The 14,063-nt window shown below is 57.3% G+C and overlaps 1 protein-coding gene across 3 annotated transcripts; it reads right to left on the reverse strand.

Moving 5' to 3' along the window:
• Positions 1-675: 675 nt before the first annotated feature.
• On the reverse strand, positions 676-13,422 carry EPHA2 (EPH receptor A2). Of its 3 annotated transcripts, none has more exons than XM_069782298.1 (17): positions 13,128-13,418; positions 9,079-9,146; positions 7,746-8,409; positions 6,801-6,956; positions 6,369-6,701; positions 6,132-6,256; positions 5,538-5,697; positions 5,321-5,420; positions 5,152-5,207; positions 4,949-5,074; positions 4,677-4,859; positions 4,306-4,367; positions 3,966-4,175; positions 3,732-3,881; positions 3,435-3,628; positions 2,156-2,311; positions 676-1,417 (listed from the first exon to the last, which is right to left on the reverse strand). In XM_069782298.1, the coding sequence occupies exons 1-17, from the start codon at positions 13,195-13,197 to the stop codon at positions 1,312-1,314; spliced, it is 2,919 nt and encodes a 972-aa protein (XP_069638399.1). In that variant the 5' UTR covers positions 13,198-13,418; the 3' UTR covers positions 676-1,311. The 3 variants fall into 3 exon arrangements, with proteins under 3 accessions (XP_069638399.1, XP_069638400.1, XP_069638398.1); XM_069782299.1 differs by lacking the exon at positions 13,128-13,418 and adding an exon at positions 10,845-11,424; XM_069782297.1 differs by having other exon boundaries at positions 3,732-4,175; positions 13,128-13,422.
• Between the last annotated feature and the right edge of the window lie 641 nt (positions 13,423-14,063).

The following is a 14,063-nucleotide window of genomic DNA, read 5'->3' on the forward strand; positions in this document are numbered from 1 at the left end:
TTTGAGCCGGGACTGAGGGCGGTGGTGGCAGGGCTGAGACCGGCAAACTCATGTCATGCATGGGGCTCGAAACCAGCAAACTCGTGCCATGCATAGGGCATCCACAGGCCCGAACGCCCCGAAACAGGCTGAAAACCACTCAAACGGCAGCTTTTGCAGCAAGATGCTCGTCCCCCCTAAACCGCCACCCCCCTGCCCCATTTTTTATGGTTTTGGGCAGAAAAAAAACCCTTTTCTGGCTTTTTTCTACCCAGTTATTTGCAGGCACCGGGCAGCCGGCCCCGCTGCTGCCGTGGCTTGGGTTTGGCTTTGGGGGAGCGGCGGGTGATATAAAGGCCAAATTCCTCGTGGGTTTTGCCGAGGAAAAGAGGCCCCGGATGGGAAACATTCTTTGAGGTGTGTGCAACCCCTCAAAAACCCCCTTAAAAATAAAACCTTTAAAAAAACCCTTAAAACCCCTTAAAAAAATCCTTAAAACCCCTTAAAAAACCTTTTAAACCCCCCTAACAAGCCCCTAAACTGCCTTAAAACCCCTTAAAAAAAACCCCTTAAACTCTTTAAAAAGTCCTTAAAACTCCTTTAAAACCCCTTAAAACCAGGGGGAAAAGCCCCCCATCCCTCTTTGCCCCCCAAATTCCTGCAATCACTGCAAGCCAGTGAGAAACAACAATAGTGTAGAAAACAAAACAACACATTTTTATTCAAATCAAAACCCCATGAAAATCCCGCAAACCCCTGAAAATCCATAAAAAAAAAGGGAAAAAAAAAAAAAAAAGGGATCCGGGTGTTTTTTTTTTTCTTAATTTTTCCCCTTTTTGCTCTCCCGAATCTGACACGACCTTTGCTTCCTCACAATAAATATACAAAAATAGAATAAATTAGGTTAAAAAATAAAGGAAAAGGTAACACTGGCAGATCAGCGTTAAAGGGGAAAATAAAACCACTCAAAAACCCGGTGGGAGAGGAATAAATAGGGAGAAAAAAGCAAAAATAAGCCAGTTTTGGGGCTGAGTGCCCCCTTTTTTTTTTTCTTGAAATGTGGGGGAAAAAAAAAGTGGACCCCCCCAACACCTCCTCTAGCCCAAAATGAGCTTGAAATTTAATTTTCTTAATTTTTTTTTTTTGGGGGGGGGGGAAGGATGGGGGTGACACCCATTTCATCCCCAACCCCGGGGATAATATTAATAATAATACTATAAAAAACCCTTAATAATAATAGAAATAATAAATAAACCCCTCGGGGAGGAGGGGGGGGAGGGGGGTGTCTTCATTTGGTTGCTTTCAAGTATTTTGGGGAGTGCAGGGGGAGGGTTAAATGGGGACCCCCCCAGCGCCGACCTGCTCCTGCAGCCCCAGCAGGCTGTAGGCGATGCGCTTCTGGTGCCCTGGCAAACGCACCCCGATTTTCTTGATGTCGCTGGAAATAAGCGGGGGGGGGGGGGGGGGGAGAAAATAAAATATAAGGATTATTGGGGTGGAAAGAGCCTAAAAAGGGTCCAGGTGGGAATGGGGTTTGGTGGGGGAGGAGCATCCCCCAGGGATGGATCCAGCCCTGAGCATCCCCTGGGACCCGATCCAGTCCCAACCCCCCTCCCTGCTTTTGGGGGACCCATCACTGCCGCCTCCCCCCACAACTGGGCCATTCCCAGGCGACTGAAAGCCGGACACAGCTCATCCCGACCTCTCCGGCCGGATCCTGGCCAGGGAATGTCTAATTTTATCCCGTCCCCTTGGGCCAACAACGCCAACGCCACGGAAGCGGTTTCCTTTCCCAGCACGTCCCTGTCCCCATGGGAGCTGGAGGGGATGGTGTGGGGACACCAAGGGGACACACCATAGGGACAGCATGGGGATGGTATGGGGACATCATGGGAATATCAAGGGGACAGCATGGGGGCACCACGGGGACAGTATGAGGATACTGGGGGGACAGCGTGGGGACACCAAAGGTACAGTATGGGGACACCATGGGGACACCATGGGGACAGTATGGGGACACCATGGGGACACCAAGGATACAGTATGGGGACAGTATGGGGACACCACAGGGACAGTATGAGGATACCGTAGGAACAGCATGGGGACAGTATGAGGATACCGTAGGGACACCATGGGGACACCATGGGGACATTCTGGGGACAGCATGGGGACTCACTCGGCGGTCATCTGCAGGACCTTCTCAATGGTGCTGTAGCCCGAGGCCATGAAGTGCTCTGTGTACTGGGGCATCCTGATGGACTCCAGCCACTCGGGGACGGAGCGGAAGGGGACGCCCTCCGAGCCACTGGTGCTGGGCAGGCGGATGGACACCCTGAGTGGGGGGGACATGGGGTGGGGGGGGCGTGAGAAACGGGGCGGGAATAGGGGGATGCAAAAATGGTGCCGAAATGGGAGGGTGCAAAAATAGGTGTGACCATGGAAGGATGCAAAAAATGAGGCAGAAATGCAACGACGCAAAAAATAACGTGAAAATGGAAGGATGCAAAAAATAATGCAGAAATGAAACGATGCAAAAAAAAAAAAAAAAAGATGCAGAAAGTGATGAGAAAATGGAAAGATGCAAAAAGTAATGCAGAAATGGAAGGATGCAAAAATAATGCAAAAATTGAAAGATGGAAGAAATGGTGCAGAAACTGAAGGATGCAAAAAGTGATGCAAAAATAGAGAGGCAAAAATCCAAAAAGCACAAATGCAAAAAAGCAACACTTCAATGTCAGGCTGTGGAGATGCCTAAAACAACCCCCAAATGCAAAGATGCAAAAAGTAATGGCAAAAGCCCAACGCGAAACAGAATGCAGGAAAGCAAAAGTATAACACAAATAGCGCAAAAAAAAAGGCAAGAGGCAATGTGAAAATGCCCAGTTGTAAAAAAGAATGCAGAGATGTGAAGATGCAAAGAGTAATGCAAAAAGTGGAAATGCAAAAAATGAGGCAAGGATGCTAAAAAGCAAGAAACAATGCGAAAATGCCAAAGGGAAAAAAAAAAGCTAAAATGTGCAGATGCAAAGAAGCAGAAAAGAGTGCAAGAATACAAAACCAATTAAAAAATGCAAAGATGTAGAAAAGAATGCAAGAATATACAATAGCAAAATCAATTAAAAAAAAAGCACAGATGCAAAGAAGTGTGCAAAAATGCAGAGATGCAGAAAGCAATGCAAGAATGCAAAGGTGCAAGAATGCAGAGAGGCAAAAAGCAGTCAAAGAATGCAAAGAAGCAATAAAGACGTGCAAGGCAGCGGAGATGCAAAAAGGAGTGCAAGGCAGCGGAGATGCAAAAAATGATGCAAAAAAAGAGCAAAGGTGCAAAAAGCAATGCAAAAAAAAAAAAAAGCAAAGGCGCACATGAGCATGCAAGAGTGCAATACTGCAAATTGCAACCCCCTTCCTTACCCCCCCCTCCACTTTGCCCCGTCCCATCTCTCTCCGTAGCTCACCGGGGGTCAAAGTCTGCCAATGCCTTGAGGGACTCGGGGGCACGGATGAGCTTGTCGAGGATGCTGACGATATCGGCAAACTTGGGGCGCCGGCTGCGCTCCTGCTGCCAGCATTGCATCATCAGCTGGTAGATGGCGGAGGGACAATCCAGGGGAGCGGGGAGGCGGAAGCCCTCGTTGATGGCCTTCATCACCTACGAGGAGGAGAAGGCCGTTGAGTGGTGCTCCTGCTCCCAAAAGCTGTTCGTTTGCAAGACCCCCCCCCAAAACTGGTGGTGGAGGAGTGTGGCTGCTCACCTCATGGTTTGAGAGCTCCCAGTATGGTCGCTCGCCGTAAGACATCACCTCCCACATGACGATGCCGTAGCTCCAGACGTCGCTGGCGGAGGTGAACTTGCGGTAGGAGATGGCTTCGGGTGCCGTCCAACGGATGGGGATCTTCCCTCCCTGTGGCAACACTGGGGTCAACCCTGCACCCCCCCAAAAACACATCCCCACCGTGGCCAACCACCCCACCTTGGTGGCACTTACGCTGGTGGTGTAGGTGGCTTCAGGGTCATCTTCCAACACCCTTGAAAGCCCAAAATCGGACACCTTGCACACCAGGTTGCTGTTCACCAAGATGTTCCGGGCGGCCAGATCCCGGTGGACATAATTCATGTTGGCCAAGTACTTCATGCCGGCAGCAATGCCCCTCAACATCCCCACCAGCTGGATGACGCCAAATTCCCCCTCTTTTTCCTGGGAAAAGGGGAGAAGCCGGCCTCGAATCTGCCTCTCATCCTACCTCCCGTGGTGGGTTTTGGTGGTTCCATCACCCGGTAATCCTTGCCCAGGGTGGGGGGACATGTTGCCACCATGCTTCACCTACCCGTAGGAATTTATCCAGTGCGCCGTTCTCCATGTACTCTGTGATGATCATGAAGGGCTTGTCTGTATAAAAAAAAAATCCAAAATGAGTCAAAAAAAACCCCAACCCCCCAACCCTCCCCCAAAATTGCCCCAACCCCCCCCAAATTCCATCCCCCCCAAAAAACCCAACCCCAAAAGCTCCCAGCCCTGCAAAAAAACCAACAAATTCCCCCCCCAAAAAACCCAAAACAACCCCCAATCCCCCCCAAAAAACCCAAAAGACCCCCCCCATCATTGCTCAAAACACCCTATTTTTATTTAGCATTTTTTTGGGGTGTTCCACAGGGAAATTGTTTTTTTTTTGAGGGGGGGGGGACGGGGGACACTTACACTTGGAGACGACCCCTTCCAGGCGAATGATGTTGTGGTGGCAGAACTGGCCCATGATGGTGGCTTCGCTCAAGAAGTCCACCCGTTGCTTCTCCGTGTAGCCCACCTTCAAGGTCTTGATGGCCACTGGCACCTCCTTCTTACCACGCTTTAGGGTGCCCTTGTAGACCTCCCCAAATTCACCTGCTCGGAGGAAGAGGGGGACATTTAACCTCCGACCTTGGTTCAATTTTGGGGTGTCTTTGGAGTGATGAAGCCACCTGAGGACCTACCGGCACCAATGACCTTCTGGCGGGTGATGGAGGATGGAGGAATCTCGGTGGTGAACTTGAGCATGGCTTGGTTGGGGTCTTCATAGGTGTGTGGGTCAACGTAGGTCTTGAGGGGCTTCAGCTGGTCTGTGGGGTGCCAGGGGGGGTCAGCACCCATGTCACCCCCCACCCATCCTTGTTGACTCCACTGTCCCATCGCTCACCTGACTTGGAGAAGTAGACATCCTCAGAGGACTGGCGTGGCCGTGACCTCCTCCTCCTGTGGAAAAGCAGCGTTTTGCCCCCAAAAATCACCCCTCACCCATCTTTGGTGGTGGAAAAATGGTATTTTGGGGTTTTGGGGGGATTTTGTGTGTGGGAGTATCTCCTTACCGCCGGAGAACATAGAGGAGAACAGCCAAGAGGAGGACGACGAAGAAGACACCAGCAACGGAGCCGCTGATGACGGCGGTGGATGCCATGCCCTCGGCGCCTGCGGGGACGATTCAGGGAGGGGGGGTGTTGGAGTGAACCATGCACCTCCTCGCCCCCCCCCCCCCCCCAAAAAAAAATCCTGCCTCCCCTTTCCCCCCATCCCCAAGATCCTCACCCTCAGGCAGGGTCTCGAACTCATGCTGGGGGCTGTAGGCACCGTGGCCATCCTGGGTGAGCGCCTGGACCCGCACCACATAGGCGGTGGCAGGGGACAACTTGGGGAGGGTGACAGAGGTGCCCTCGCAGCGCAGCACCGAGTAGCTGTTCTCGTCCACCTGGGGACATGGGTGGGGGTGAGATGGGTGGGGGCAAGGATGGAGATGACATGGATGGAGGTGACACAGACAGAGGGGTGACATGGATGAAGGTGACATGGATGTGGGCAAGGATGGAGGTGACGCGGATGGAGGGGTGACATGGATGGAGGGGTGACATGGATGTGGGCAAGGATGGACGTGACACGGATGGAGGGGTGACACGGATGGAGGGGACATGGATGTGGGCAAGGATGGACGTGACGTGGATGGAGGTGACATGGATGTGGGCAAGGATGGAGGTGACGTGGATGGAGGTGACATGGATGTGGGCAAGGATGGAGGTGACGTGGATGGAGCGGTGACGTGGATGGAGGTGACATGGATGGGGGACACGCGTGGGTGGAGGTGATGGATTTGGGGGTGGTGGGCTGAAGCTGTGACACGGGATGGACCTTCTTGCTGTAGGTGACCTCGTACTTCCAGACCCGACTCTGCTGCCGCGGTGGCACCGTCCAGGAGAGGACCAAGCTGGTGGCTGTCCTTCCATCCAGGCTCACCGATGTCACTCGAGGTGGCTCTGCCATGAGGACAGGGATATCACAGAGGTGTCCCCATGAGGGACAGGGACATCACGGAGGTGTCCCCAATGGGGGAGGTGTCCCCAATGGGAGATGCTGGTGGCCCCTTACCTGTCTGGTTGACACTGATGGTGGTGGTGGCCACGCTACGGTGATGGCTGTAGGTTGACACCCCGTTCCGGGCTTCGACGGTGAAGGTGTAGTTGACGTGTGGCTCCAGGTCGGTGACGGTGACCCCCGTCCCTGTCAACCCCCGGGGGGTTTGCGAATAGCGGACCCCCCCGTCACAGGGACGGCACTCCCCGCTCTCTGGCCAGCACTGCTCGCAGGTGATGCTGTAGGTGACATCCCCACGGCCACCCGAGTCGGCGGGGGGTGACCAACGTAGCTGCACCGTGGCCCCCAGCCCCACGGCCGTGACGCCTTGTGGGGGCGAGGGGGGACCTGGGGAGAGGGGAAATGGGACAGAGAGCAGAGACGGGGGTCAGGGGGAGGATGGCCACACCGTGCCTCAGTTTCCACCCCCCCAAAAAGGTAACTTACGGGTGCAGGGGTCGGCAGGGGGGTCGGCGGGGGCGCGGAAGAAGCCGTCCTGGCAGGGGCAGGCAGCGGCGGCGGCAGGGGAGGGCAGGGTGTGGGGCGGGCAGGGCTGGCAGCCGCTCAGGGACACTGTGGCCTTGAAGGAGCCGGGGGGACAAGCTGGGGGGGCACACACACACAATGACACCGGTGAGACCCCAAATACCCCTTCTCTACCCACAGCATCCTCACCCAGGCAGGTTTGGGGGGGGAGGGGGGGCATCACACCCCCCCAAGCACCCAGAGTGGGTATTTTAGGGTATTTCACCTTATTTTGCAGCTTCTGTATTATTGGGACCCCACCCCAGCTTGCCCATCTCCTGGCTGAGGCCTGCCACGCTCGCTGCACTAGTAATGCTCAAGGGTGACAATCCAGGGCAGGGGGTTTTGGTGCTGCCACCTCATTCCTCCAACCCAGAGCAGGGATTTTAAGGTATTTCACCTTATTTTCCAGTTTTGTGCCCCACAGGGGGGATGGGACCCCCCCCTCCCAGCCCACCTCTCACCTGGCTGAGCCCTGCTGCACTCACTGCACTAGTGATGCTCAAGGTTGAGGATCCAGGATGGGGAATTTTGGGGCTAACACCTCATTTCTCTGACCCAGATTGGGGATTTTAGGGTATTTCACTTTATTTTTGCAGCTTCTATTATTATTGGAGCCCCCCACCCTGGCCCCAGCCCACCCCTTTCCCAGCTGAGCCCTGCCCGCTTGCTGCACTAGTGATGCCCAAGGTTGAGGATCCAGGATGAGGAATTTTGGAGCCAACACCTCATTTCTCCGCCACCCCTTTCTATCTCCTGGCATGCACTGAGCGGGTGTGTCCTCAGCCCCCCCAAAATCCCCCCAACCACAGCACCTCACACCCCCTCCACCCCCATCCCAATTTACCCCCCAGCCCCAAGCGCTACCTTGGCAACTCTCTCCCACTTTCTCGTAGCCGGCCCGGCACAGGCACTCCCCGATGGGTACCAACCACTCGCCGTCGGCGTTGCAATGCAGCGCCGGAGCTTGGTCGGCCACTGCCTCCTCCACGCACGTTCCCTGCACCTTGGCCAAGGTCTGCGAATCGACGCCGGCCACCGTTTCGGGGAAGCGAGCCATACCCCGTAAAACAGCCGGGCATCTCTTGTAATAAATCCGAACGGAAAGCAATGCCACGCAAGCTCCCAAATCCTGGAAAGCCAAGTAAAAACCTTTCCGACGGAGAGGTCCCACCGATCGCACCTCAACATTGAGTTTAACGTTCCGGGAAGCAAAATCATCCTGGACAGTGATTTCATCTGGGGCGATGGTGTCAATCTTCTTGAATTGTCTCTTCTGGAAGTTGGTGCCGTAATCCACATCAGATTCGGCGTAGTAGAGGTTGAAGGTCTCCTTGCAAGAGCCGCCACCGGCAGTGGGGAAGCTGTTGCAGTCGCGGACGGTGAATTGGAGTTCGATGAAGATGCGTTGGGCCACCCCGCGGTAGATCCAGTTGGTGCGTAGCCAGTTCTCCTGCTCACCCTCCAGCACGTTGCACACCGAGTAGATGTAGATCAAGGAGTCGTTCAGCACATTCTGCAGCAGGTCCCACTGCCCCCCCCCGAAAGAGAGAAATGGGGGTTATGGGGGGGGAAACTGATGCAGGGTGGGCAGTGCCCTTGGTCCCCGTGGATGCACTTGTCTTCATCCCCATGGGTGTCCCTGTCCCCATGGAGGTCTCCAACCCTATCCCGATGGAGGTCCCCATCCCAATGAACGTCCCCAACGCCATGGATGCCCCCATGCCCATCCCCGTGGCGGTCCCCATCCCCATGGATCTCCCCAACCCAGTCCCCAGGGATGTCCCCATCCCAATTGATGCCCTCATCTCCATGGGTGACTCCATCCCCATTCCCATGGAGGTCCCCATCTCCATGGGTGTCCCCATTCCCATGCAGGTCCCCATCCCCACTGAGGTCCCTGTTCCCATTCCCATGAAGGTCCCCATCCCCATGGATATCCCCAACCCAGTCCCCATCCCGATGGAGGTCTGCATCCCCATGGATGCCCCCATGCCCATCCCCATGGAGGTCCTCATCCCAGTGGATGCCCCCATCCCCATGGATGGCCCCATCCCCATCCCCATGGAGCTCCACCATGGATGTCCCAATCCCCATCCCCATGGATGTCCCTGTCCCCGTCCCTGTCCCCATCCCCGCTGTGGGCTCTCGGGGCAGTGCTGGCCAGCAGGGCCGGATGCCTGGGTCCACGGGTGCTCACCCCTTTGCCGTAGGGCTGGGTGAGCCAGCCCAGTTCTCCCTGTGCTTTGGCGAAGTCCAGCAGGACCACTGTGGGGAGAAGAGAGGGGGGTTACTGGGGTGAGCATGAAGCCTGGGAGATGCCACCAGGACCCACAGATGGCCCCAGGACCTGCAGGTGCCACCAATACGCTCCTTAGACCCATGGATGTCCCCAGGACCCATGGATGTCCCTGGGACCTGCAGGTGCCACCAATACACCCCGTAGACTCATGGATGTCCCTGGGACTCATGGATGTCCCTGGGACTCACGGATGCCCCCCAGGACCAGTGGATGCCTCTGGGACCCAAAGATGTCCCCCAGGACCCATGGATGTCCCTGGGACCCACGGATGGCCCCAGGACCTGCAGGTGCCACCAATACACCCCTTAGACACACAGATGTCCCCAGGACCCATGGATGTCCCTGGGACCTGCAGGTGCCACCAATACACCCCGTAGACTCATGGATGTCCCTGGGACTCACAGATGCCCCCAAGGACCAGTGGATGCCTCTGGGACCCACAGATGTCCCCCAGGACCCATGGATGTCCCTGGGACCCACGGATGTTCCTGGGACCTGCAGGTGCCACCGATACACCCCTTAGATCCATGGATGTCCCTGGGACCCATGGATGTCCCTAGGACTCACAGATGTCCCCCAGGACCCATGGATATCCTTGGAACCCACAGATGTCCCTGGGACTCATGGATATCCCTGGGATCCACAGATGTCCCCAGGACACACGGATGTCCCCCAGGACCCATGGATGTCTCTGGGACCCACACATGTCCCTGGGACCTGCAGATGCCACCAATATATCCCTTAGACCCATGGACGTCCCCCAGGACCCATGGATATCCCTGGGACCCACAGATGTCCCTGGGACCCATGGATATCTCCCGGATCCACAGATGTCCCTAGGACCCATGGATGTCCCCAGGACACACGGATGTCCCCCAGGACCCATGGATGTCTCTGAGACCCATGGATGTCCCCCAGGACCCATGGATGTCTCTGAGACCCACGGATATCCCTGGGACTCACGGATATCCCCTGGATCCACGGATATCCCCTGGACCCACAGATGTCCCCCGGACCCATGGATGTCCCCCAGGATGCACGGATGTCCCCCAGGACCCACGGATGCCCCCCAGGACCCATGTGTATATCCCTGCGACCCATGGATGTCCCCAGGACCCACGGATGTCCCCAGGATATGCAAACACTCCCGGGACCCACAGATAGCCCCAGGACCCACGGATGTCCCTTGGCCCCAAGGATACCCCCAGTCCCAACAGATTCCCCTGGGACCCCCACGAGAAGACCCCCAGGCATCCCCGCCAAAAGTGGGGAAACCGAGGCAGAGCTCTGCACCGTGCCGAGGCTGGGCAGACCTGCTGAGGCATGTCGGCCGCCCCGGCGAGGGCGGTGGCCAGATCCAGCGCCCGGGAGAGGAAGAGGAGGCCGCCGAGGGCTGGGAGGGAAGCGCTGACGGGTGGCCCCCCCCTCCTCGGTGAATCACCCCCCAGGAATGCGCCCGGACGCCTGGGTTCACGCTGGCAGGATGGGTCCCAACGGGGTGGGGGAGTTTCGGGGACGGATGCCCCACTGCCCCCCGACCTCGCCAACCGCCTCCACTGAGAACAGGTGAGCTTGTGACATGCCCCAAGAGGGTAAAGTCTGGGGGGGAACCCCAAGAACCTGGTCGGAGGGAGGCACATGTGGTCCCGTCGTCCCCCCCTCACCGTGCCCAGGGTCAGGAAGGATGCCGGAGCGGATATCCCGGCTTTCCTGCGGCTGGAAATCCCCCCACATGCCTTCGGAGAGCGGAAAGCCGGCAGAAGGCCGGCGCGTGAGCTGAGCTGGTGGGTTCTCTGTGGGGTGTCCCCCCCGGGGCCATGGCGGGGGTGAGTCAGGGAAGAAACCTGGGGCTGTGGCTGTTGAGTCAAGGGGTGCAGCACCCAAGGGTGCACCCACGCCTGGGGCCACTGGTGCTATTGGCACCTCCGGTGCCATCGCCGTCTGCACCCCCATCCCCAATGCCACCCGCACCCCCTCTGCCATTGCTGTTGCCATCACCATCGTCATCATCACCACCATCAACGTCTCCATTGCCATCATCAACATGGCCATGGCCATCACCACCACCATGTCCAGTGCCATCAACACCTCCGGCACCATCATCAACATGGCCATTGTCATCAACATGGCCATCACCACCATCTCCAGCATCAACACCTCCGGCACCATCATCAACAAGGCCATCGCCATCAACACGGCCATCACCATCATCAACATGGCCACCGCCATCACCATCTGCAGCCTCTACAACATTCTCACCTTCCTCATCCATACCTATGTTGCCATCTTCATCTCCACCTCCAACCCCACCACCATCCCTGCCTGCATCTGCAGCCCCGTTGCCATCTGCACCACCATCCCCACGACCATCTGCAGCCCCTGCACCGTTGCTGTCACTCTCTGCATCGGCACTGCTTTTGCAATCACCATCATCACCACCATCATCATCATCACCATCACCACCGCACTGCACCTCTGCATCCCCGCCCCATCCCTGGCTGCAGCCTTGTCCCCATCCCCAACTTCATTTTCAACCCCATCCCTGTCCTGTCCTATCCCCATCCCATCCCAATCCCCATCCCATCCCCATCCTCATCCTCATCCCGATCCCTGTCCCCCCCTCCAGATGCACCCCTCCCCCCCTTAACCCCCCCCTGCCCTCAGGGACACCCCAAACCTCAGGCGGGGCAGTGCAGGATCCCACCGGGGCACCCAGCACCCCCCAACCTCCCCATCCCATCGGATTTCACCCTTTCCAAACGATGGGAAGCAACCTCCCCCTCCAACCCCCCCCAAATCCCACTGCTCTCCCAACACTTTCCCCTTTTTTTGCACTTTTTTGACCCCAAAACTGTGATATCCCCAAGGATCCCTCACAGGGATCGGCACTTTGGGAACACACCCTAAATCCCGCAGCCGTGTCGGGGCGGTTGGGGGTCCCCGCCACGGGGTGACCCCCCTCCACCTTCCCCCCAGCGCTTGAAAAAAACTCATTCTAGGGTTTTTTACCCCATTTTTATTTTTTTAGGGGAGTATTTTCCATCCCAAAGCACCCCCCAGCCTCCGATTTATTTGCATTTGGGGCCGGATCCTTCCATTTTTCCCTCGAAAAGCGACGGATTAAACCTTTCGAACGGAGTTTTTAGACACCTCAGTTTTTAAAAAATTAAATAGCTATTTAAAAAAAAGTGACTTTCCGCCTTTTTTTTTAACACCCCCCCGCCAAACTGAGCCCAAAACTGAGCCGGGGAAGGGTTGCGAGGTGGAGGCCGGGACGCTGCTTGTTTTTCCCAGCACTTTTTGGGGTTTTCCTGACATTGTTTTCCAGCTCTCTGGGCCGGATCCTGCCCGGCCCATTGCCGGCCATAGGAAACACTCCATTTTAGGGTGATTTTCCCCTTTTTTTGGGTTTTGGTTTTTTAATCCCCTCCTCCCTAACTGCTCTGTTGGACTTTTTTTGGGGGGTCACCCAGCAGGATCCGGACCCGGTGCATGAGCCGGACGCTCTACATGGGAAAAGTTGCCCAAAACTTTTGGTTTTCCCCCCATTCTACACCCCCCCCCAATTTAGCACCCCCCCCCCCTTTTAGCTTTTTTCTTCGCATTTTAGCTTTCTCCCCCCCCCCTTCTAACTTTTTCCCCCACTTTTTAACTCCCCCTCCCCATATTAGCTTCCCCACCCGCAAAACGCGCTCCGGCAACCGGCAATTCACCGCCGCACCCATGGGCGCCCCTTTTTTTGGGGGTGGGTGGGCACCCCCCATCATCCTTTATTTTGGGGAGGGCTCCCCCAGCCCCCCCAACCTCTCATCCCCCCAAACCTGCCCAAACTTGCCCCAAAACCACCCCACCCCTTTGAGTGCCCACCCAGCAACCCCCCCCCTCCAAGCACCCCAATAAGTGGTTTTTGGGGTGCCGCCCCCCCAAAAAAACCCCACGGAGCTCACCTTCCTCGGCTACCAGGGGGGTGACGGCGGTGAGGAAGAGGAGGGTGAGGGCTGGGGGGGTGCCCGCCATGGCGGGGGGGGTTTGGGGGGGGCCCGGGGTGCACCCCACAACCGGCGGCACCCAGCGCTGTGGGGCGTGTGGGGCTGAGCACCCCGCTCCTGTTCATTCATGTCCGAGTGATGTCACCCGGCCACGCCCGCTCTTAAAGGGATAGGAGCTGCTCCCAGTACCTACCAGTACGGGACTGGGAGGGTCCGAGCCGGCGGATGGGAAGTGGGCAGGTTTTACTGGGGGGTGAGGGGGTATCTAGGACCCCCCACGGGGCGAGCACACCCGTGGCGGGTGTGTGTGTGTGTCCGTGGGCCTGGATGCGTCCCGTGGTGCTGGGTGCGTGGGTCCGGATCCGACCCGCACCACCGTGTCCTCTCCCCAGCTCCGGCCCCGAAGGGGTTAAAGCGCCCCCCGCCAGCCCCCCCCTCCTCCCCTTTCATTCATAAAGCAGCGTGGGAAGGGAGGGGAGGGGCCACAGCCAATGGCGGCAGGGGGCGGGGCCAAGCGGCTACTACCGGCCACTCCCCCCGCCCACCAGTTAGAAACTGGGGAGGGGGGGAACTGGGGGAGGATCAGTTGGGGTGCTGCCTGTCTGTCCGTCCCTCCGCCCCCCCTCCCCGTCCCTCTGTCTGTCCACCCAAGGCTCCTTCCGTCCCTCCCCCCGCCCCGGACAGCGGGGGGGGGTGGTGTAACTGGGGAGGAGAGGGGGGTGTTGCTGGTTTGGGGGGGCTCTGTCCGGCCCCCCCTTTCCCGCATCCTCTGGGCCGGAAAAAGGCCGGACCAGAAATCGGCTTTTTCCGGCCTAAAAATAATGCCACTTTTCTGCTGTGCCGGGGAGGGGAGGGTGGGCCCAGCCTGGGGGGCCTGGATCGGGCCCCAGCACC

Source organism: Haliaeetus albicilla, chromosome 4, assembly GCF_947461875.1.
Source record: "Haliaeetus albicilla chromosome 4, bHalAlb1.1, whole genome shotgun sequence".
In the NCBI taxonomy this organism is placed as follows: Eukaryota; Metazoa; Chordata; class Aves; order Accipitriformes; family Accipitridae; genus Haliaeetus; species Haliaeetus albicilla.